This window comes from Vigna angularis, chromosome 10 (assembly GCF_016808095.1).
Source record: "Vigna angularis cultivar LongXiaoDou No.4 chromosome 10, ASM1680809v1, whole genome shotgun sequence".
Classification (NCBI taxonomy): Eukaryota; Viridiplantae; Streptophyta; class Magnoliopsida; order Fabales; family Fabaceae; genus Vigna; species Vigna angularis.
In genome coordinates this window covers 28,458,097-28,483,334 of record NC_068979.1, presented here as the reverse complement: position 1 = coordinate 28,483,334, position 25,238 = coordinate 28,458,097, and the positions used below count along the sequence as shown (strand labels likewise).

General features: G+C 30.2%; 2 protein-coding genes across 2 annotated transcripts; one reads left to right on the top strand and one right to left on the bottom strand.

Moving 5' to 3' along the window:
* Nucleotides 1–750: 750 nt before the first annotated feature.
* LOC108335248 (uncharacterized) lies at nucleotides 751–5,733 on the top strand. Its single transcript, XM_017571227.2, has 3 exons — nucleotides 751–902; nucleotides 3,029–3,440; nucleotides 4,952–5,733. Exons 1-3 carry the CDS (start codon nucleotides 879–881, stop codon nucleotides 5,467–5,469), a joined length of 954 nt encoding a protein of 317 aa, XP_017426716.1. The 5' UTR covers nucleotides 751–878; the 3' UTR covers nucleotides 5,470–5,733.
* Nucleotides 5,734–6,744: 1,011 nt separating this feature from the next.
* LOC108335950 (protein NSP-INTERACTING KINASE 1) lies at nucleotides 6,745–10,895 on the bottom strand. The gene is made up of 11 exons (XM_017572189.2): nucleotides 10,380–10,895; nucleotides 10,155–10,287; nucleotides 9,989–10,060; nucleotides 9,774–9,917; nucleotides 9,595–9,666; nucleotides 9,435–9,494; nucleotides 9,241–9,332; nucleotides 8,805–8,954; nucleotides 8,369–8,710; nucleotides 7,901–8,280; nucleotides 6,745–7,394 (listed from the first exon to the last, which is right to left on the bottom strand). The coding sequence occupies exons 1-11, from the start codon at nucleotides 10,480–10,482 to the stop codon at nucleotides 7,074–7,076; spliced, it is 1,869 nt and encodes a 622-aa protein (XP_017427678.1). The 5' UTR covers nucleotides 10,483–10,895; the 3' UTR covers nucleotides 6,745–7,073.
* Between the last annotated feature and the right edge of the window lie 14,343 nt (nucleotides 10,896–25,238).

The following is a 25,238-nucleotide window of genomic DNA, read 5'->3' as shown; positions in this document are numbered from 1 at the left end:
ATATTACTAAATATAATAACCATGTTACTTATTATGTTATTAAATAACTTTTTTTTTCAAACCGTGTTTGACATGAAAGTTGCAGTCAAACACTACCTAATAGTTAAAAAAAATTATTTATACGTTTAAATAAGCATGGTTTTGTTTTCTTCAAAGGTAATAGAGGCACCTTACAGCACGTGGAAACATTGGCAATCATTTAAAAAGAATAGGCTTATTTTTTATACAAGGGCAAACTTTACTTTTTTATTAATATTTTTTTAAAAAATATCAATTTTAAGTTACGTGTATCATTCACTCTGTCTAATCTTATTGTCTAAATTCGTAGAAAATAAACCAGTTTTAAAATGTTAAAATACAAAAACTAAAAGGTAGAGTTAGAACAAATGAATCATTTAACATAAAAAGTTATATAAATCAGATTTTTTTTCTTCGTTTTTATAGAAAAGTTATATTACTTAGTTTTAAAAATTCTAAAGAAATGTACTGGATATAGAAGTTTCAACCTAACACTACCTTAACTTTAATAGTCATATTTCCTCCAAAATAATAAAGTAGGGTCGACACATGGGCAAAATTTGTCTGGTATCTGTAAGAGAGTGTGTACCAATTTAATATAATTGCTATGACTTTCAATTAAATGTAGAGTTTTGTTTAAAGAATTTATGTCACATGTCATTAATACATCGCGTATTATATTTTATATTACATATAAATATGTCACAGATAAGATTTGTCTGTATTAATGCATTTAATATTTCCCATGGACTTCTGGTTCAATATTTATATCTTCTGGTACTGGCATGAGTTCTTCATTGAAATTTTGATTACAACACCTCGTGAACACAGGTTGCAATTGGCAAAGGATCAATCTCGCCATGGATTTCAGTTGTACTGCCAAGGTTAGAAAATCTCTTTCCACATATTCTTCCTCTCTGATATGATCGTTATGATGATGAGGTTCCAAATATTAGATCAACCACTGTTCCTCTTGTTTGGTGTGCTTTTTCTTCTCAATACTCAAAATCTCTGTCAATTTGTTTGTTATTGCAAAATGTTACCAAATACACAGAGAAAGGGGAAATAAGAAAGGAAGAGAGAAGAGGGTTGGGTTGGGCATATATAGCGGTTAGCGCTTGTTAATTTGTGGTTTCGGTCTCTTGTAGTGTTCTTGTTTCAGTTGAATGATGGATTTTCTGAGCAGTAGAGTGAGTTAGAGCCATGGATGATGAATCCCAGAATAAATCGGAACGTTCTACTGAGTTTTTCTTTTCTGGTATTTTGGCTTTCAAAAATATCTGCTCGTTCGTGTTTTGCTCTATCGCTTATCCTCCGTACACTAATTGAATAAAGGTAGAAAGAGTCACGTGTGTGAGAAAATGCGGATAAGAGTGGTTATCAGTGAGTGACAGACACGGACACAATCACATTAACAAATATCCACATGAATTGTATGCTAAAATAAAATCTTTAGCATATCTTTTTCCTGATAAAGGAGGGATCATAGAGGAAATTTCAAGGACACCGGAGCTCATTCAAAGGGAGTCACAATTCTAGAATTGTAATAATTTTCATTGAAATCTCAATAAACTAAAATAAGTAATAAAAATCGATACTTTATATAATATTATTTTTTTGAAAAAAAATATAAACTCTCATAATTTCTATCTTGTTAGTGGGCTGGCCCAATTTTTGAGATTTACAATGCTTGGGCTCTAATTTTATAGGTCCAAGTTAATTCTGACATTTGAGTTTAATGTGAGGGAATACTTTAATATGAATATATGATATCATAATTTTATGTTAAAATCTATATTAACAAATTTATAATTTTTTAATATTTAAAATTACCAAAAACATATCTATTATATTTAAATTAAAATAGCATACATAAATATTTATTAGTAATAACAATTTTATATATGGAATGAAAAGGGACTAATGTTTTTTGGTTAATTTTTGTTTATACACATGATTAAATTGAATACACACTTATAGGTATCAATTAATTGTGATATAGAGATTAAATTGTAAGTTAATTAATGCACAAAAATTTATTTGTGATACATCAATTAATTATAATTATAATATCTCAATAATACTTAAAATTAAAATTATTTCGATATAATAACTACACCATTATTTTGCAGTCTAGAAACTAGTGTTATTAAAACAGGTTGGAACCCCTGAGCCAACCTGGCCCACGATGGATTCGGGTCGAGTTGGATTGAATTTTTTTTTTCAAATTTTGATACGGGTCAATTTTGAACCCGGCTCACTAAGAACCTGACTCACTCGGGTTAAACCTATAATAAGCTAAATTGACTCACCAATCTATCTAATTCTCCTAGTAAGTATTTTTTGTTAGGTTAGTCATTTTATAAAGTATTGAAATGGAGACTCATGGGAAATTATTTTTGTATAGAATAATTAAATAACATGAAAAATTCACCAATCTTTACTTAGTAACTCAATTTTCTGGAGAAACAAATTTAAATCGTTATGAAATCATTAAAAATTTTGTTGAGGAGATTTGATGATATTTTTGTGTGAATGAAATCTTATGTTTGATTGATCGTAAATATAATTGAAGATCTTTTTCCTTTATTTAGATTTGAATTAGAAAAGCTTTATTATTTTTTTAATTGAAAAAAAACTTATAATTAAATGAGGTAATGGATGGATCAGATTCATTTTTTTGAGTTCGCTGAGTTAGATTAGATTGATTCTAACCAATATAATCCCAACTAAAAACAATAACTTGGAAGGTCAATGTAAATTACTTGTAAGAATTTGATTGGGTGTTAAAACATTAGTTTTTTACTTTTTGGAGAGGAGTAAATCATTACTATATTGTTCATTAATCCACTTTAATAATAAATTAATAAAAAAATATTAAAATTTTAAGTTGTGAGTGCTTATTTTTGTGGGAAAAATCACCACCTCACTAAAACAGCTGTGATTTCTCTGGTTCTGCAATATATTTGCTTGAACGTATAAAATATTCAGTCTCTTAAAACTTATCTAGGATCAAAAGAAAGGCGTAGACCACTCCATCCTACTATGCTGCAAGTTCTTCGTCTCCGAGTCCCGCAGCACGGCCACTCTGGACGTAATAGAACGCGCTGCGAGGTCAAATCCGGAAACAGTGATTGTGAACAAGTTTCTCGATGGAGCATACAACAGAGCGAGGTACACTCTTGTGTCGTATGTTCTGCACGACTGCAACGGAAGTGTTGTGTACAGTCCCTTGCACCAAACCGTCATAGCCATGGCTGAGGCTGCCTTCAACGCCATCAACCTCGAATTCCACGACGGCGCTCATCCTCGTTTAGGCGTAGTGGATGACATCGTTTTTCACCCTCTCGCAGGTGCATCACTACATGAGGCAGCATGGCTCGCCAAAAGAGTTTCAGCAGATATAGGCAACCGATTCAATGGTCAGTATTAAATTACTCCTTATTCAAGATAATATATATTTAAATAGTTACGATTTCAGTCATATAAAAGTTACTTTTCATATTCTAATAAAATATTAATTGTTTTCTTTCTTTTAAGTATAAAAACTAATTACTTTTTCTTTCTTCTTTATAAGTAATAATTAGTAAATACACATGCACGATATACATGTGTTATTTTTATTATTGTGTTATTTTTATATTATAATAAAAGTTTTATTAAATTATAAAATATTTTTTAATTTTTAAAATAAAAATATTAATGAACCATAAAATAACTTTTACAAAAGAATGATTACAAAAATGAATACTTTTTTATGTGTAAATGGTTTTGTTTATTTTTATTTTTAAGATGTTACATTCATTCTTAAATTGTGGAATAGACGGAATAATATATATAATATATAATATCTTATACATTTATAAAGAACTGATGGTTTTAAAGTTGGGATTTGAATAATTGATCTTCATATAATTACTAATTGTATTGGGAATGAAAAATAACTCTTAAATACTTTTGATTCTACACAAATAATTTTATTTTGTGTTTTTGATAAAAAAATATAACTTTTAATAATTTTTTATTTTATATTTTGTTCTAAAAAGATACGTGAATACATTTATTTTTATTGTTCAAAACTCTCTAGATCTTCTTTTGGACAATTGTTTTTACAGGTAAACAATTTGAAATAATATATTTAAGCATTGAAATAGTCAGTAAATTTACATCGAAATGTGTATATCAAGTGTAAAAGGGCAATATAGATTTACATTGATTTTCTAAGAGTTAAATTCTTAATAAACAAGTTTTTTTATTCTCGATTAATTGTAAAACTTTTGTTAGAATCAAATAAAGCATAATACACGCATGAAAATTTTGAGGTGTTTCTTGTATTTGTTTTCAATAAAAGTTAGAATTATAACTTTATAAAATAAAAGTTTGCATAGTAATTAAATTACAAATTACTTAAGTAGAAATTTAATTCTAATTGAAGGATGACATTAAGGTACTAAAAGAATTGTGTTTTCTACGAAATAAAAACAAAAATTTTAAACAGAAAAAATATTATACTAACTCACTAGTCAGTTTGGCAAATTTCTCTCTTAGACAAATTTAATTACATATATCTTTCTACGAAGCTCCCCTTAATTATTTGTAAGGGCAATAGTAAGGAAATAAAGATACAACAATCCCTGGTGAAAAGCAAATTAAATTAATATAATGCTTTAATTCAGGCCACTTACCCACTTTAAAAGAAACAAATTTGAAGATATCTTAAACTTTTTTTATCATAACTCATTTTTACATTCATATTTAATACACAGTACAAAAATAAAATGGTCATATAAAAATATAAATTTTTATATTTTGTATAGAAAAAAAGAATAAAAAAAAAGGAAGTGTTGAATGTAAGAAATTTATCTGTGTCAAAATATTATTATTATTTTTACTAAAAAACTTTATTTTCTTACCTTTCAATACCTGAATGCAGTGCCAGTGTTTCTGTACGCCGCAGCTCACCCAACAGGGAAGGAACTGGACACTATAAGGCGAGAGCTGGGCTACTACAGACCCAATTTCCAAGGTAGCCAATGGGCTGGATTGGCTATGGCTGACACCGTCCCGCTGAGCCCTGACGAGGGACCCAACGTGGTTTCACGGGCCAAAGGCATCACGATGATCGGTGCACGCCCTTGGGTTGCACTCTACAACGTGCCGATCCTGTGCACTGACGTGTCAGCAGCAAGAAGAATCGCACGGAAGGTGAGTGGTCGCGGTGGTGGGCTTCCAACAGTGCAAACGCTTGGGCTTGTACACGGCGAGGACTCCACTGAGATAGCCTGCATGCTGCTCGAACCCAACCAGATTGGCGCAGACAGGGTGCAGCACCGGGTGGAGACGCTGGCAGCACAAGAAGGACTTGATGTGGAAAAGGGTTACTTCACTGACTTTTCTCCCGAAATGATTCTGGATAAATACATTAAATTAATCACTGCTAACAGATCCTGAATGTGTGTTTGTGTATTGACTACTAAAAAAGGTTATCATAATCACACTGCGGGGTTGCCATTTTCAATTACAAAATTGGAATACGGGGACTCAATCTTGACACAATTCAGTGTTTCGGGTGTTGGGGAAACTGTCTTTAAAGAAGTCTGGTATTTCCAAGAAGTTAATCCTTGGTGAGTACATATGAAAGGTGTGTTGATGTAAAAGTCACTTCAACTTTGTTTGGTTTAAATAATTAATAGAGCAATAAATCTCTGTAACAACCATATAAATTTGTAGTTTTTCTCATAAATTTTTAATTAGGATTAGTTTAATCACAGACTTAATGTTCTTAAATCTGATAACTAATTTGTTTACGCTTTTCACAATAGTTTGATTTTGTCCAATGTGATTGATCGATCGTCGTTTAAGCCTAATAAGTAGTCAGTACTATCGATCACTAGTAGTACAAAAACTATAAATAATGCTAAGAATAAAGACCAGGCTGAAGATAGGGATTAGGTCGGGCTCTTGAGAGCCATAGCAGGTCCATGGTCTGAAGATAAATAGTTTTTCAAGCGTTTTAACAAAGCTACAGTAGTCTTTTAAGAAAGAACGTCTTTAAAAAAATTGGCATTGAATGACAATCCTATTTGTCAATGATTAATTTTGCAAGAACTAAAGTGTTTGTAAATAATATGTTTTGTGAAGATAAAGCAATAAACACACCATTGTTTTAAACTGGTTTATAACTGAGTATTAGCATAATTTTTTGTTTGAGTTTCATTCACGGCTGATTTGCGATACAACACCAATGAGACATGATCTCAACTCACACATAAGAGATTAACACTACCTCCAATTCAAAACTTTAAGGAAATTGGTTTATGGATTTTCATTCTTATATCGTGCTCAACTTTCTTATTTTTATTCAATGTGAGACTTAGACTCACTTGGATTCCTAATATTTTTCTCATCAAGTGTGAGTTTTAAACTCAAGTTTTGATTTCCAACAAAATCAATGAATTTTCTTGATCTCATTGCACGTCGCATAACATAATCAACACCTTAGTAGCAAAACCAACACCTTTTCCAATAAACGGTGTGCAGCATAAGCTTTCGTAGCAAGGTAAACCCTTCGAAATGGAACTTCTTTGGGTTACTACCTTTCTCATGTAAGTTATACAATGGCTACACTTACCGTGCACAAAAAATCTGTTAAAAAGTATAGCAGAAAACAGAAGCAAATTAAGCAAGGAGTCATTGTTGAAAACTGTACAGATTACTATACATAGGTGAAAACTCTCAAATCCCAAATTCTATTATTGACAATTTAAGTACCATATATTTATATAAACGTTATTCTTCTGACAAGTTGAAGGAGCCAGAAGGACATTTCCAACAAAATCTTCGGTCCATCACTAAGGAAAATACATAACTCAATCTATAAGTCAATGTCAACAATCAGATTCTGTACAGTCAGAAACAAGCATCACTCTTGGAGATGCTACTATGATGCTAATGTTACAACAAGTTCACTGCAACTCGGGAACTTGCATTTGAAGAAAATTCAACTTTCTTTCACTCTTCACCAACTTAAATAAGACACAAGGTGTTTAAGAAAATCATCTTGGCCCAGAAAGTTCCATTGCTTGTGCAAGTAATGAAGAATCATCAGTGAGATCAGAGTAGCGCTCTGAAGAAGAAAGTTCATTTCCTCTGCTTCTTGTGGATTCTGCTCTCTGCGAGGCTTCCCATTTCTCTGCAAGCCCATCTCCTTCAAGCATCCTAACCACCTCAGACATCTTGGGTCTGTGACTTGGAAGGTACTGAGTACATAAAAGAGCCACTTGCACAATTTCATCAAGCTCAATCCTATCATAGTTGTTTTTCAGGTCCTTGTCAACCAACAAGTCAATTTTCTTCTCTTGATGAATTTTCTTCACCTGCAAGTATAGTGAATACATTTAGGACACATGACATTATAGCTCAGTTATACTGAAATAAATTACGAAAGAAATTACTTTGACTGGTTTATCTATGAATATTTTTCATTAGGTAAGTAAAGAAATAGGCAACAAAAGGGCATATATGTTGGGAATTCAAGTGTGAGTACAAGTCCCACATTGAATAGAAATGAGAAAGTAGAAACTATATAAAGGTGAAAGACACATTAATCCATTGTCTTGATGTTTTGGATAGAGAGTGATGTCAACCCTTATTTGGTTGGGGTCATATTTCATTAGTCTTTGTATCTTTCCAGTGAACCTCTTACTTGATAGATCCAACAATGTAAACATGACAAATTATATGTTTTAGTCCTCCTAAATATAACCATTTTAAAAGGTTACTATAGTAATAAAAAATTTGTAAAAACTAATGCCAATATTCACTTTATCTGAGGACTAACCAACATATTAAAGAAGAAATAAATTAATTCTGGTTGGCTCACCCAGTCTAACATGGCTCCTTTCTGGTTTGCTGCTTTTCCAAACTCAAGTGCTCTTTGGCCAGATATTAGTTCAAGAAGAAGAATTCCAAATCCAAAGACATCTGTCTTCTCAGAAGATTGACCTGTTGAGAGATACTCAGGGGCTATGTGTCCCACAGTGCCTCTCACTGCTGTTGTCACATGTGAATCCCTGTGATCTAAAAGCTTTGCCAGCCCAAAATCTCCCACTACAGCTTCACAATAATCATCAAGCAAGATATTTGCTGCCTTTACATCCCTGTGAATAATCTTTGGATCACACTGTTCATGCAAATATAGCAAGCCTCTTCCAGCTCCTAAAGCTATTCTCTTCCTGGTAGGCCAGTCCAATGCTGGCTTGGCTGTTTCATATAAAGGTAATGAATACTCCTACTTCATAAAACAAATGATACACACTGACACCAATCTGGCAGGATAAAATTGCCATACCTTTCAGACGAGAAGCGACACTTCCATTTGACATGTAAGGATAAACCAAGAGCCTCTCTGTAGTTGTCATGCAGAATCCATATAGCCGAAGAAGATTCCGATGGACGGCTAAGCTGATCATCTCAACTTCAGTCTGGAATTGGATCTCACCTCCAATAGCGTTACCATCTTTGAGCCTTTTTACTGCTATAACTGTACCATCCTGAAGATACCCTTTGTAGACATGTCCAAAACCACCTTTGCCAATCATGTTCTTGCTGCTGAAGTTGTTTGTAGCAAGCTGAAGTTCTCTGAAATGGAACTTCTTGAGGTTTCCAAGAAAAACCTCTTCACGGTGTTGTTCTGAAAGACGAAGAAGAGTTTAGTTAATGAAGATTAAACCAATAATATACATACCAAGTTGGCCTGTGAATACTTCAGTTCATAATCCACTAACCATTAACATCAAAGAATATTTGCTTGTTATGCCTTTGTCTCCACCATATGAGGAAGCCAAGTCCCAGAATTAGTAAGCATATGCAGCTTAAGCTTGAGGCAAACGCCAAGGCTACTTTGTGACTCTTTGGTCTTTTGGTGGATTGGGAATCTTGGAAAGCATTTGAGAAAGTTGCATGAAAAAAGAAAAAAAAAAAGTAAACACGGGTAGAGAATGATGGAAGCAATGATTATAAACACGTTAAGACAACTTAGAAGATGATAGTTTTTAACTGTTTTGTGAAATAATTATGCACCCTAAAAAAGTACTTTTCGACTAAGTTTTAGACCAAGTCCAAGTCTACTTTATGACCGATAAGAAGAAAAAAGCTTTAGATTCAACATCATGAGGGTGAAAAAGCATACACAAATCTAAAACATGAAAGAGCTATAATTACCTTGAGAATTATTGGGAGCCAAAGGAATTGACGTTGTCCTGAAGCAGTTCTGCTCGACTCCAGCGGCACATATCTGAGGATTGCCTACGATGCTGTTTCGAAAGAAGGAAAAACATACAATTAATCAATAAGACGTACACATAATTTATATCATTTTAACTCACGTTAGGAAAACAGAAAAATTAAGACCTTACTTGAATGTTTTTGCATTTATTCTTGGTACAGGTCCACTCAAGTTATTATAAGAGATATCCCTAAGAAAAATTCAGCAGAAGACAGATAACTGACCATAAATCAACTTAACTAACGAGGAAAAAAAGATCGATGGTAGCCATAAGTCTAGAAGAGACTTACAGAAAGGCAAGTTGAGTCATGTTAGCCAAAGAAGAAGGAATTGGTCCAGTCAAACTGTTATTGTTTAGCCGCCTGATAAAAATTCAAATTCCTATGATCAAATTCTTGATAGGAAATTAACACACGTTTTGTCTGTAAAGCCTATAAGAAAATGCATAGCGTTATGTTCTTGAACTAACAAGTAATGGAGACCCTTCATTTGGGAAAGGGAATCTGGAAGTTGACCGGTGAAGAAATTGTCCGAAAGATCAAGAGTTTGAAGCTTTTGGAGTCTACTAATCTCAGAGGGGATTGGTCCTGTAATATTGTTATCCTGCAGAAGCCTGCAAAATGCATAGTAAGATAGTATTCTTGACACAAAGTTTTCTTTTACTATAAGTAGCAAGTCACTCACACAGTGAGGAGGTTTGTTAAACTGCCTATGCTTGGTGAGAGGCGGCCAGATAAATTTTGGCTTGGAATCCCACTGAGAAAGAAAAGGATGAAATATGTAGAATGTTAAGAAGCAGAAAAACTGAATATATCTTGTTATGGTTTGATTTTTGTCCAGTTTTACTTACAGGGCAGTGACAAAATGATCAGAGGAACATGTGACCATAGCCCAGTTGCAAGGATCTACAGCATCTTCATCCCAGTTACTCAAGACAGAATGAGGATCCATGAGAGAGTTCTTAATGCTCATCAAAGCTTGAACTGCATGTAAGACAAGAATTTATTAGGATATGAGAGTGACCGTACAGTTATGTGCTCTAAGAAGTAAGGGAAGTGCTCCTACTCAATCTCACCTTCATAGTTGACACCTTTGGGAGAAAGCAAACCAACCACTGAAGTCGACAGGAAGAAGAACAAAGCTAAACAAAAGAAAGCTACTTCCCCTATTCTCTCCATTGGGTTGAAGGATCAACAGAAACTTATATTAGTTATTTGCACAACAAAACTGGATCAAGTTAAGGAGGAGGCAACTAAAGGAGCAGGTTTTGAATGATTCAGCTAACACCAACAATTCCAACTTGGTTTGTTTTTGTTACATGTCATGCTTTACATCAGAAGAGGAAGCTCAACCAAGTCCAACAGTAGCATTCCCACCTGCTTTCAGGCCAGAATTGCACTCACTCCCATCCTTGTGTCAGACTTCCAATGGTAAAAAGACTTAAAAGAGAGCCAGCATGCCTGCTGATGGTTCAACAAAGAAAGGAAAGAATATATAATAAAAAGACATGAAGCACCCCTCCATTAGGCTCTTTCTAGATAAATGTAAAAGATGATTGAAAAAGAAAATTCCATCAATCATGCATTGGTCTAAAGAGGAGGAGTGTAAAGTATTATTCTATTCCTTCAAATATAATACTAAAAGAAAAAATGAAGTGAGAGGAAGTGAAGTATTATCTGTTAAGCACTAATGGACCTTAATCAGAAAAATTAACAAAGTGGGTCAATGAGTTTAGCTGCCATCAACACAAAGTGGATCAGCTTGAACTTATAAGCTCTCCTAGGTGTTCTGTAGAAAAATTAGAATCCAAAAACATTCTCTGTCCCTGTGGTATGCCATTCATCATCTTTTAAGTACCGAACTCCACTTTCTTTCGTTTTATTCAATTATTATGAGAAAAAGTTAGAATCCCAAGGGATTGTGGTTGAGATTGGTGATGCAATGGCTCCTCCTTGTGAGATCTTTGTTGTGTCAATTATGTCTCCCATTTTCTCTCACTGTTACTTTCTATTTTCTTTGGCCATGCTAATCTTAGTTGCCTACGCTTTATTGATTCTCAATCACTCATTTTGTCTCCAAATAATCACATTCATCAGACAGTTCCTCTAATAAACAAGCCAAAAGCAACCTACTTTTAAAAGCAAAAGCTGTTCTCACACTGTTCTGAATTCTCCCTCTTGGAAAGTCCCAAAATGCCCTGCTTACAAACAAGCCAGGGTGAGGGCTTTTTAGTTTTTCCCATCATTTCTGTGTCGTGAAGTACAAGGGGTATGTAATGTCTATTTCACTCCCGTTTCTATAGGAACTTTTGATTTTAATTTTTCATCAAATTTGCTTTGTATAACAGAGCTGACATGCAGAACCCACCAAGCAAAAGAACTGACACTCTGTTAATATAAATATGTTTCCCTACTACTGTACTCAGATTATTCCAAACCTCCAATTACATTCACAAAATCTTAATCATCGAAATTGGAGTGTAATTCACAAAATGCATGTTTTCTGTCAGCGCCATGGGCGCAGACCTCCATTTAATCTGAACTTCATTTTTTGTTTCTTTTAAAAGTTTGGTAAAACTCACATCTTGGATAACCTTTAACACACATATAAATGGTCTTATATTTTTAAGCCCAGTTTGTCTACCCCACATAGCAAAAGTCTTTTCCCATCGACATTCTGCTAGACAATGGTTGAATCAAGATTTTTTTGTTATAGGTCCATACATTCATGCATTCAAACATCATTCATACATTATCATTGGAGTTCAAAAAAAAGAAGAGAATAACACAGTATGCATCATCAATGTCCAATAGAAATTCATGATACCTATGTAGGTTTACGCTAATGTTTCCAAATAACATCCTCTTTGAAAAACATTCAAAAATTTAAAAAAAAAAAAAAAAAAAAAGTGAACAAGGGTCTCACACAAATTCTACCCATATATTCATCATGCCCGCATCACCATGACACACCATGCATTTTTAAAGGATGACTCGAAAACACAATTCAAAGAAAAAATCTAAAATTATATCGAAAAATACACATTATTGAAATGCTCATAAGTTTCAAAATTCAAGGAATAGTACACCCTTTGTGAGGTTCACACACCTCATTATGTACACTCATAGGGTTGTTACACCCTCCATGAGGTTCACACACCTCATTATCTATTTTCATAGAGTTGTTACACCCTTCACGAGCTTCACATACCTTATTATCTATATCAATAAGGTTGTTACATCCTTCACAAGATTCACACATCTCATTATCTACATCCCTAGGGTTGTACACCCTCCACAAGGTCCACACACCTCATTATCTACAATCATAGGGTTGCTACATGTTGGGTACAAACAAAGTTTCACATCGGATAAAATAAGAGATAGACATGAGTTTATATACACATAAGATACTTTCATTGGTAAAAGGTCTTTTGGAGTGGTACCAAAAGCAAATTCGTGAAGGCTTGGTCAAAAGCGGACAATATCTTTCAAGTTAATAAAAACCTTTAAAATAAGTCAATAAAAATAGTAAAATCTATATTTGTCAACACCCAATTTCGTCTAAATAAGTCAATAAAAACCAATTAAAATAATAATAATTAGTTGTGGATAAAAAAAGGGGAAATAAAAAATATAAGTTAAATAAAATAAGTTTCCTTAAAATATAATTTTAAACTTTAATTTAACCCAAAAGAGAAAATATGATAACAAATAATAATGTCCATTTTTTTAATCATTTTCATCTCCAGAAGAGCCCAAGAATTTTATACATATCTTCACCACCTCTTTGCTTTAATATGATAATAATTTGAATAAATATGCCAATAATTATAAGCAATATTCTTGTTGATAATTAGAATTAATATCTTGGTATTATATTATAATTTAGGTTTAATCCTTTTCGACATCCCTATTTAGGTTCAAAAGCGGACAATATCTTTCAAGTTAATAAAAACCTTTAAAATAAGTCAATAAAAATAGTAAAATCTAAATTTGTCAACACCCAATTTCGTCTAAATAAGTCAATAAAAACCAATTAAAATAATAATAATTAGTTGTGGATAAAAAAAGGGGAAATAAAAAATATAAGTTAAATAAAATAAGTTTCCTTAAAATATAATTTTCAAACTTTAATTTAACCCAAAAGAGAAAATATGATAACAAATAATAATGTCCATTTTTTTAATCATTTTCATCTCCAGAAGAGCCCAAGAATTTTATACATATCTTCACCACCTCTTTGCTTTAATATGATAATAATTTGAATAAATATGCCAATAATTATAAGCAATATTCTTGTTGATAATTAGAATTAATATCTTGGTATTATATTATAATTTAGGTTTAATCCTTTTCGACATTCCTATTTGTGTAGGAATGTCTCAAATAGGTCCTCATTTTGTAAAGTGTATCAAAATGGTCCTTAATTTTGAAAATTGAGATCAATTGAGTCCTTCCCGTTAAGTTGGCTGGACGGCGTTAAAAAAATTGATGAGTGGGATGCTGAGATGACGAAATGTTACTGACGTGGCATGGACCTGGCTTAATGGTGAGTTTTTTAGATTTAAAAAAGTGAAATTTGTAAATCAAAACGCAACGTTTTGATTTTTAACATAAACAGCGAACGTTTTATGAGAAGGAGCACTGAAATCGGAAAAGCGTTAATTGATAGTTAAACGAATAAATCAACACCGGTAAAGCTCTTCAAAGCTAAGTCCACTGGCGTTGTGGTTGTATATCTCGTGGATAGCGTATTTATAGGCATATTTTAAAAACTCTATGTTTGTCTGGATTGCCTTATAAACATGTTTGTGGTGTTTGTCTGGTATTGTATTAATGTTTGCTTAGATTTTATTATCTGGTAGGCATTATCAATTTCGTATTGTCTTATTAATGTTTATGTCCAACCATTATGTTTGTCTGGTAGGTAGAGAATACAATCCAATGAACTAAAACTAGCATGTCATTTATAGATAGAATTTACCGATGAATTTATTTGTCATTAATTTCTTACACCTAATTCATGTAATTACCGACAGATGTCACTCTTCAGTAATTATTGATGTATATATTCGTCGTTAATTATTAAAGGAAATATCTATCAATAATTGTTGAAAGAAAATATTTGTTGATAATCACCAAAGATAGTATTTGTCAATAAATCATAACGACAACACTTTTACCAACAATTTTTTATCTGTTGGTAATCTATCAAAAACCACAATTACAACAAATTTGTACAGTTTTTTTTACAGATTTTAGTCATTATTAATTTCTTGGCTTAAATACTTACTTGCTCCCTATATTAAGTGGTAATTTTCAGTTTGGTATCCGATTTTAAAAGTGTATAAATTGAGTCCCAAAGTTGTAAAAAATGTATGAATGAAGTCATGTCCGTTAAGTTGGCAACAACGGCGTTAAGTCTGTGCTGACATGGCGAATAAATCAATATTTTTTTTCTTCTATTCTTTGTTGTATCCAGCTTTTTCTCTCTCTTCCATTTAATGGTACATTCAAGTTCAAGGGTTTTTCTTTGTTCTGATTAGAAACCCAAAAGGGTTTCTCCCTCTTATTCCACATATGGGAGACAACGTTCTTCATCTGGCAACACAAGGGGCTTATCCAACCTTGCAACCAAGGTCGAAACGTCATCCATGTCGGAAGCGCCATCGTCCCTAAGCTCTTCCTTCGGTGCGCACATGTTCTTTGAATCCTTGCTTTCTAGAAACTCAATTTTGGTGATCAAACCGTTCTCGCTGAAATTAGTTCTTAATTATTATATCCAAAACAAAATTAGTTCTTCATTAAATATAATTGAACAAATTTTGAAAAGGTGCAGAAGAGGATTTCGGTGTAGAAGGGTAAAGGAAGGTTGGAATGAAATTTAGTGGGTGCAAAGGCCAAGGGAAATAGAGAGCGAGTGTGTGCGTGTGTGAGAGAGATGGGCCTACTAGAATTGGAGGCGGTGGAAGGGCTCCGGTGGACGTGGAATTCATGGGCAACGGAGGGGACGAATCTGGTGATCCCTCTGAGCATAATGTGTAGTCCATTGATGGTGAGTGAGATCCTTATCCTCCCATACCACCCTCTTCTCTACTCGCGATGAGCCACCGTTTTGAACCCCTACGCATGCCTCGACTACCACTTCCGCATCTGGCACTGCCCCTTCTGCTTCCTCCGCAACCCCTTTCCCCGCCCCATCGCCGACGTCAACCTCCCTGCCGAACTCTTCCCCACCTACAGCACTGTCGAGTACTCTCCTTCTCTCCCCTCCTCCTCTCCCTCTCCCACTCCCCCCGCCTTTGTCTTTCTCATCGATCTTTCCTCCCCCGACCACCAACTCCTCTCCCCGATTCCGCCCTACCTTCCTCCCCAACCCTGCATTTTTCGACGCGTTCCACTCACACGCTTTCTCCACTTACTCTTCTGATGAGCGCGAATTGGGGTTGAACTGTGATTTAATCTTGATTTGATTTGGGAAACCCCAGATTTTCTGATTTGAAATTTTTATGTCTTTTTTTTTCTCTTGAGAAACTGATTTCTTATTTAGTTTTCTTCCTGTGGAGGTGGTTGTAAATGATGAAGGTTTGACTTAGGGATTTGGTGGAGGTTAGCAGAACAAAAGCAAAAACAAGGAATGAAGAAGAATTCTTGATTGAAAGAATTGATGATTATAGTATGTAGTGGAATAATGCAGAGGAACCTGCTTCGGCCCTTGCAGCCTTCAACAGTTAATTGCCTTCCAGATTGGTACCAGGGAGGTTGAGAAAATCAAGTCTAGGCTTGCACCTAAGAAATAATTTATGTTCGAATCTGCTTCTATTGTCTCTGTCATTGCTCTTTCACCCTTCTTTTGTTTTCTCCATGTTATGTTTGTGGGAAAATCATAAAGGATTTAGAATATGAGTAAATGGGGTATATTATGATAATTGCAATTTGAAATATCACTGCATGCATCTTATTTTGTAGGGATTATGGACAATTCTCTTTTTTTAGAAGAATAATCAGTGAAAACTAAAGAATTCATTTGATAAAAATGAAATTGGAAACCATTAATATGGAAGAGAGAGAAAAATTAATATGGAAGAGAGAAAAAAAGTTGGACACAACAGAGGAGAGAAGAAAAAAAGTACTGATTCATTCGCCACGTCAGCACAGAGTTAAGGTCATTGTTGTCAACTTAACGGACAAGACTTCATTCATACATTTTTTACAACTTTGGAACTCAATGTATACACTTTTAAAACCGCTGAAAATTACCACTTAATGTAGGAACCAAGTAAGCATTTAAGCCTAATTTCTTTTATAAGGATTGTCAAATACTAGAGTTAAAGATCTATAAACTAAACATAATGTGATGATTCCTTTTATAATTTCTTGGACGAGTTTATTTATTTTTTACACTCCTTTTTTTTCATAATCGAACAAATTTTATAATTGATAATTAATCAAAATTAATGAAGAACATACCTTAAGTAAACATTTATAATATACATAATCTCAAAAGAAATTCATAATTTATTATATAAATGAAAACCCAAATATTACACTACTAATTTATAAATAAATTAAAGTAAGTTTACCTAATATTAGGGTTTACACATACATTTCCAAGTTTAACAAAAGCTTATTAGATCCTTTGGCCTTCATCTTGATTAACAAAACTCTTCTTCAAAACCAAAGAAAAAAATACACGAATGTTAGCAAAAAATCACATATAATAGAAACTTGTTTCAAGCCCTAAAAAAGAGAGTCAAAGCAATGGATTAAAGAGAGATGTTGACCATGACCCTAATCAATGGATTGAACTTGATGAGTTAGCCCAAATGAGTGGGAAATGATTGTTCTTTTTACTCACTAGGAATGTTTCTATGGATAGGGTGGAGAGTCTATGATGGCAAATTGTACCCACCCACCACATGATTATGCCTTCAGCCATGTTCTTTAGAAAAAAGATGACAATTGCAAAACTTCCAAAATTGTTGACAATTGACACCCTCTTCCACCAGCTTGTTCCCCTTATTACATCCATTTCTCACCAATTTACTGCATTTTACTTTAATAATTATAATAATAATAATTTTTTTATCGTTTATATCATAAAAAAAATTACAAACACAGATGTATATATGTTTCCACTAGTATTAATAATACAAAAAGTTATTTTTTAAAATATTGAGATTAGACTATTATAAATAATCAAATCTGTCTTTAAACATTTAATATACTGTACATGTATATTTAGAACTTAAGTATAAAACTGTTAATTAATTGGGTTACAACCATCTTGTACGATAGTTTTCTTAGTAAAAACTATAAATAAAAAAAAACAGTTACCTAGAATTGGTTTATGTAAAGTAATTTTAATTTATGAGAAAAAGTTAGTTGTTTTTATTTTATTCTCTGAAAAATATTATTTCAAAGTGAATATTAACTTTATGAATCAACCAACGCTTCTAACGGAAGTATTGAATTTAATATAAATTATTTAGGCATCTCATATAGAACTTGAATTGATTGGTAATGTAAATGTGTGGCTTCAGTGTGATCACCAAAGATGTCTAGAAACTAGAAAGAAAGAAAGAAAGAACCCACTAAAATTATAATACTCATTAATTTCATTATAGTCTCATAGCACAATTCCGTATAAAATAAAAGATTGTGCATGCCAATTATAAAATTTGAAAATTATTTTTTCACATCCGAATAAACCACTTGAAAATCGAATTTTAAGTGTTGCATAATTATTTAACTATTTGAAACAGTAGAAAAAAAAAAAGGTTAAATTCAAAATTTTGTTATATAAATATTGAGATCAACATATAATATAATAAAATAAGAGATGAATACGAGTTTATATTTATAAGTATGGAGATTTATGTGTGTTAGAATGTAATTACAATAAATTTATTGAATGTTCAGAATAGATTTTTTTTTTCTTTTCTTATTTTCTGGATTTAATCTCATGTGAACCAAGCAATGAAGTGTTAAAGATAGAATATATTCTCAACATAAAGAGGTGGTACCTTTTAAAGCTTTGGATACTAAACACGTTACCTCAACTTTTCTAGCTTTTCTATTAGTGGTGGTTACGAGAGATTGACATCCTCTATTAAATCTTTGATACTTCCCATAAAGTAAGACTATGTAATAATCTGTTATATCTCTTTTCTCAAAGACAAAATATATTTTGACACCTATTACCAAAATTTTAATAGTTCCAAATTGAGAAAGTGGTCAGATATTCTTGTAAAAATTTCCACGCCAAGTAAAAGAAAAATGTCAAAAAATTACTCATTTTACCAAATTTTGGATGCGATAATAACGCCCGAAAACTTTCCTAAAATAATATTACATAGTTCATAATAACTTTAATTCTTTAATTTTTTTTTATCACATAGGCCAATTTCAATACTTCAAAAGCTTCGTCTTTAACTTTATTAAAAATAACTAAATTAAAAAAAAAGGTGGAAAGTATTTTAAACGAAACTATCTACTCTAGTCTTCTTAAAGTATAGATAAGATCACGTGTGTTTTTATTTATATGGGACACTAAATTAGTAATTATTGGCGTGAACTTACTGAATAATATAATTTTATAGAAGAATTAGTTAGAACTTAGTGTATTAAAATATATCCATTACAAGTCAAGAATTCTATGATTTTAAGTCGTACTTAATTACATTTTTCTTCGTTCTCAAACACAATATGATGGTCTACATTTTATTTATATGATGATAATATATTCATCTATTCTTTTTCAGACGTCACTGTATTGTCCTAAAATCTTATTTTGCTTTTATTGTTATCGATACTAATTTAATTTTTCTCCTTTTTCTTTTAAAACATCAATTTTTTTTTGCTTCAGCTATAAGTGGTTTACTCTCTCAACTACATTATTTTTACTTTTTATTTTCATCTCTTAAGTTTTAGATATTTTATATTCTCAATTCGTTAATTTACTGAAAATTATTGTTTTTTTAAATATTTTTATAACTAAAGAAAAATTTATTGTGTAAGCGACTATTTTCCTTTATTTTTTGGATTGAACATAAATATGACCGATTAAGAAAATAATTGTAAAGTTATTTTCGTTAGATTGAAAACTTGAACTAACAAGGACAACACTGCCTTCCGTGATAAAATATTAGAGGTGCATTGCTAACAGAGGAAAGCTTAGGAAAGAAGAAGCATCATAAAAGCTAAAGAAAGAAAGAAGAAGCATCATAAACTAATTATTCTTGTGAAAATTAGATAAGACAAATATTATAAAATGAAAACTCATTATAAAATTATTTATTTTAGAAATTGTTTAACCGTGAGTGTTTCTGATATTTTTCCATACCAATTACCAATTTCTTTAGATGTCATTATGCTTGTGAAAATTAGATAAAATTAGATAAAGACAAAAATTATAAAATGAAAACTCATTATAAAATCATTTTTTTAAGAAATTGTTTAACAGCGAATGCTTCTCATTTTTTTTTTTCAGGTCAATTACCAATTTCTTCATATGTCATTATGCTTGTGAAAATTAGATAAAATTAAAATTAGATAAGACAAAAATTATAAAATGAAAACTCATTATAAAATCATTTTTTGTAATAAATTGTTTAACAAAAAATGAAAGAGAAAGGGTTGAGAGGAATCAGAGAGGTGAGTAAGAGTTTGTGGTTTCTTTTTTTAGTTTTGAGAATGAAAATTATTAAAATACCCTTAACCTTAAAACTTAGAATCCATGATATATAAAGATATTTTTGTCTACTAAAACCAGGTACACATTACTAAAATATACCAACTGAAAAACAGACCTACGCATGTTAACAAACCAATATATATATATATATATATATATATATATATATATATATATATATATATATATATATATATATATATATATATATATATATATAGATAGATAGATTTATATATGTGTACGTAGATTTGTATATATGAATTTGTACATATGTACGTAGATATTATATGCATATGCACGTAGATATCTATACTATTAAATATGTATATTATATATACTATTAATTACACTAAATAATATAATAACCATTGATACAATGATGACTTGTAGGTTTATGAAGTAATTCAAAACTTAATTCCTAAAATGTAATATAATAAATTCGAGAAATGGTATTATAACATACTTTTATATTATTTTACACAGGATAAAAATGGTTTAAAAAGTCTAAAATTTGTATTTTTTTAAATAAAATAAAATAAAAAATAAGTAAAAATAATATCAAATAAATATAAAAAATTTAGTTGGGTCAAAAAATTATTTTACAATATGTTCCGTAAACTTACTATCAATTCAACTCAGTCATTAACGTAACCAATAAAAAGTAGATATTCTTAGTCTTCAACTCTATAGGTGATTCTTGGTTTATTCATATTTCTTTTAATAACCTTAGTCACGTAATACAATAAAGTTTGTAAACTTGTTTTTTTATCTTCCAATGTATTTTAGGCTTAAACTTTAAATTACCACAACAAGCTAAGCAATTTAAATACTAATTAAGAGTACAAATTGTTCTAGAAAAGAAAACTAAGAAACAAATGTTTTAACAGTTTTTTTATAAATGAAAACTAATGTACACATACATTAAAAAAATATTAAAAGACTATGCAAAATCTTTTATTTCATAGAGAAACTTATTTATTTTTTCCATTTGTTTGCTGATCTTGGTATGGTGGTACATGGGTTCATGTATTTTTTTTTTAAGAAAATTAAATAAAATAAGGAAAAGGGGCAAAATATTTTTGCATTAATTTTAAATTAAGTTGTTTCATATTTGAATGAGTATATGAAGCATTTTTCAGAAGGACTATTTGGGAAGCTTTGTCCCACCCCAAACCATTTTAGATAATGTTTTCCGAAATGATGGGGTATAGAAAGAAAATGATAGGGTGCAGGAAGCATTATCCAGTAATTTGTTGAAACCACGGCCCAATCCCAACATTATTAATAATGTGGGAATTGGTTCATGCACCTTCATAATAATAGGAGATCGATAGAGGAGCGCAAGGAATAAGCATTTTGAGAGAAGGGTTATGAAGAAGATTGAAGGTGGTGGGAATAAGCTCTTTCTTTCTCTCTATATAGCCATTTTCTTAGTATGTTACAGATTCTAAAATTTGGAATATTTTAAAAAAATGAATTTTAAATAGTGTAATTCAAATCTAAAATTATATTTTAAATAATATAACCTGAAATGTATTTTAAAAATTAAATATTTATTACATAATTTAAAATGTACTTCAAAAATATATTTTGAAATGTATAATTTACAATGTATTTAGATACACGTTAAGGACTTTACAATTTCAAATATATATTTTTAATATATTTTAGATTGTGCAATTCAAATTAAATTGTGTAATTTGAAATGTAATTTTGATTCGAAATTAAAATTTAGTTTATATAATTTGAAATGTATTAAAAAATAAATATTTTACATCATATAATTTAGAATGAATTTAAAAATATAAATATATTTAAAATTGTATAATCTGAAATATATTTCAAAGAATATAGTTTGGATGAAACTTAACTATATTGTAAGATAAATTATTCCCTGGCTAAGGATATCAGGAGTGGTAAAAAATACTACACAACTAGGAGTGGTGAAATTCAATTAGACAACGTATCAGGGATACCAAGAGTGCTGAGAATACTCATTTGATTATAGTGGAACCCTTTTAAGGTTAGAGGAGACTGGACGTTACTCAGTTAGAGTGAACCACTATAAAAATATCTGTGAATCCACTATAAAAATATATGTGAATTTACTATTTTTATTCTCTCTCAATGCTTCTCTTATTAAAACCTGCAGATACATTTTCGTTTTGAATATAAGAGTTTCCTATACTAAACGACTATTCTTTAAAGAGGAAGTTTCATCAAATACTACAAGAAAAATTCTTAATAGCACTTGAAAAGAATTTATAGTTTAAAACTAATAGCAAGGTTAAGTGTTAACAACTTATGTAAAAATATTTATACTCGACGAAAGTGATATATCAAAAAGATTGTAAAAATGTTTTCCATTAACACTGTTCAATCCCCTTCTAGTATTTTTAGGTACTTCAGTTCACTCAACTTCTTATCTTTGTTACATATTGTGGCTTTCAATATCATGTATAATTACAGTTTCCATTGATGTATTCTCTTAACCGAGGTGTGTAGATTTTTTTTTTGTGATGACTGAAATTGAAATTGGTGACTAGTCTTAGCTTAGAGAGAGCTACAGAATGTGCCTTCATATTAAAAAAATTATTGTAAATGATCTCAATCATATTGTTGTTATTCTTAAAAATCAAAAAGAGTCCCGCAACTCAATCATGAAGAGTTATAAGGAATAAGATCCTTCCTTAGTAACATGGAAAAACTAATAGATATGTGTTTATTGACATATTTTGGTAAGTTGTGATTTTATGATCGATTTAATATCTAAAATACCTCTTTTTCCAATAATTGGAATTTAGATTCTAGAATCATCAATCACACGACACCCTTTCCTTGAATTCTTTTCCACATATTTTCTATGTCATAATAATAAAAAAACTTCACAACTAAAAACAAGATAGTTACGACCGATTAACGAAATATACACATTTTTGTGTTTTACTTACAAACTAAAGAAGTTAAATAGTTTTTTTCTTTTTCCAGAGTGACTAGTCTGTAACAAAATATATATATATATATATATATATATATATATATATATATATATATATATATATATATATATATTATGTTTTATATTTCAGAAAAATTAAAATTTGTTTAGATTATTGAATCTAAAATACACATTGAAATAAAAAATATATTTTAGATTAGGTACTTAGGAATTGTAAGATTTATAAGGATATCTCAAATTCTTTAATGGAGAAAATTTATGAATCAAACAATCCAAAAAAAAAAATTAGATCATCTTATAATTAGGGATGACATTAGTGTGGTACGGGGACTGGTTTCATTATTCCATCTTTATTTTGAAGTAAAAAATCATCCATAATTCTATATCCATACTCAATTGATATAAACTTTTATCTCATCTCATCCCTATTGGATAACCAATATACTCATACCCATGTTTATACCTATTTTTTTTTTTCAGTTTCAATATAAACTATTTATTTCTATATAAAAGTAAAAATCACAGCAAAAGAAATACAATATTATAAAATATTCAATCAAAATGACATATTCTCACTTATTTAATGGCAAATACTCGAAATTATAATTGTATAAATTTCAAACCAAAATAACAAATACAAATTAGATAAAATTAACATAATTATATAAAATATTACATAATTACACATAAATAAAATTCCATAAAAACCAAAACCTCTATTAATTTTTCAAAGAATAATGAAACAAAATTATATAGTTAAAAAAATTATTTTTAAAAAATTATAAAAGAAAATAAATATTCAAATTTAAAAATATTTTAAATGAATCTATATATATATATATATATATATATATATATATATATATATATATTACTCATATTTATATTTCGTCAATATAAAAATTCTCAAGTTAAAATAAAACGAAAATTAAATAATATCCACAAAAAGACAAAATTGTTTATCATTTCTACTTTTAATGACAAAATAAATAACCACCAAATTTAACCGACAAAAGCTTTCAGAAACAATAATAACCTATGTTTTGAAGAGAAAAATATTACGACTTTATAAGTAAATGAGGTAGAGAAATGTGAGAAATAAAACTGAGAAAATTATATCATTTAATCAAAAAAGATATTTTGTTTTTTAATTCATCTATGAAACTGAACAAACTCATTCTCAAAGTTTAGTTTTGGATATTACTGGTATATCACAGACCCTTTTATTAATTAGGAAAAACAGAAGTTCAGAGTGTACGAAAGAAAGACGGGGTAGTTTGTGATTTTTATTTTGTAAAATATAATCTTATTTTAATATAGTGAAAAAATATTCTAAATACAAAATAAATATACTTTATTATTTTAAATTAATAAAAATGTTGTACATAATTTTACAATGAAAAAAAAAAGTGGCATTTATTTCACGTAAGTTAAAAATAGATGAAATTTAATTATTTTTATTTTTTCATAATTTATTTATTTTATTTGAAAAAGATCACATACAGTAAAATTAAAAAAAAAGATAATTTTTAAATAAAGAATTAAAGATTTTTTTTAAAAGACATATTTCTTTAAGGATACTTTTAACAAAATCATAAGGGAAATGAATGTCACTAAAAAACAAAATATAATAAAGATGAATATTATTTATTATGGATGTGTAGGAAGTATATATCTATTTAAAAGTGTAACGTTATTTTATAAAAATATAAAAGAAATAAGTGTCTATTTTAAATTAGAGTAATATGTATAATAATAATATACATATATTTTTTAATTAAATATTTAATTTGGTCTCCAAACGATTGAGGTGTTGTTGATATATCTCGAAAAAATTATTTTTTTCACTCAAATGTGTTTTTGAATTTTTATTATAGTGTCATTAACATTGTGTTCGTTTTCGAGGATTGTATTGTTTAGAAGAAAAATAAAATACTAATTTGAGAGATGAGTGGGATTCATTTTCAAGGATTTGTAAAGATGTAATGCACGGATTTGCGAGATATCTTCTTTTTGTATCACTCGCTTATATGGGATGATTTGTAGTTGTCATCTTTGCACTTCCTAAACTGAATAATATCATCGAAAAATTTATGTTATTCGATTTCAAAGTTGGATAATTGATTCCAGATTATACTTAATAAATAATAATGCACATAATTAATATATGAGACATTGCTTTCCTGTAAAGATCACGAGTATGCTGCGTGTCTTTGCTGACTTATGCATTCACAAGTATTAAATTTAAAAATAATTTTTTTTTAAATATTTTCT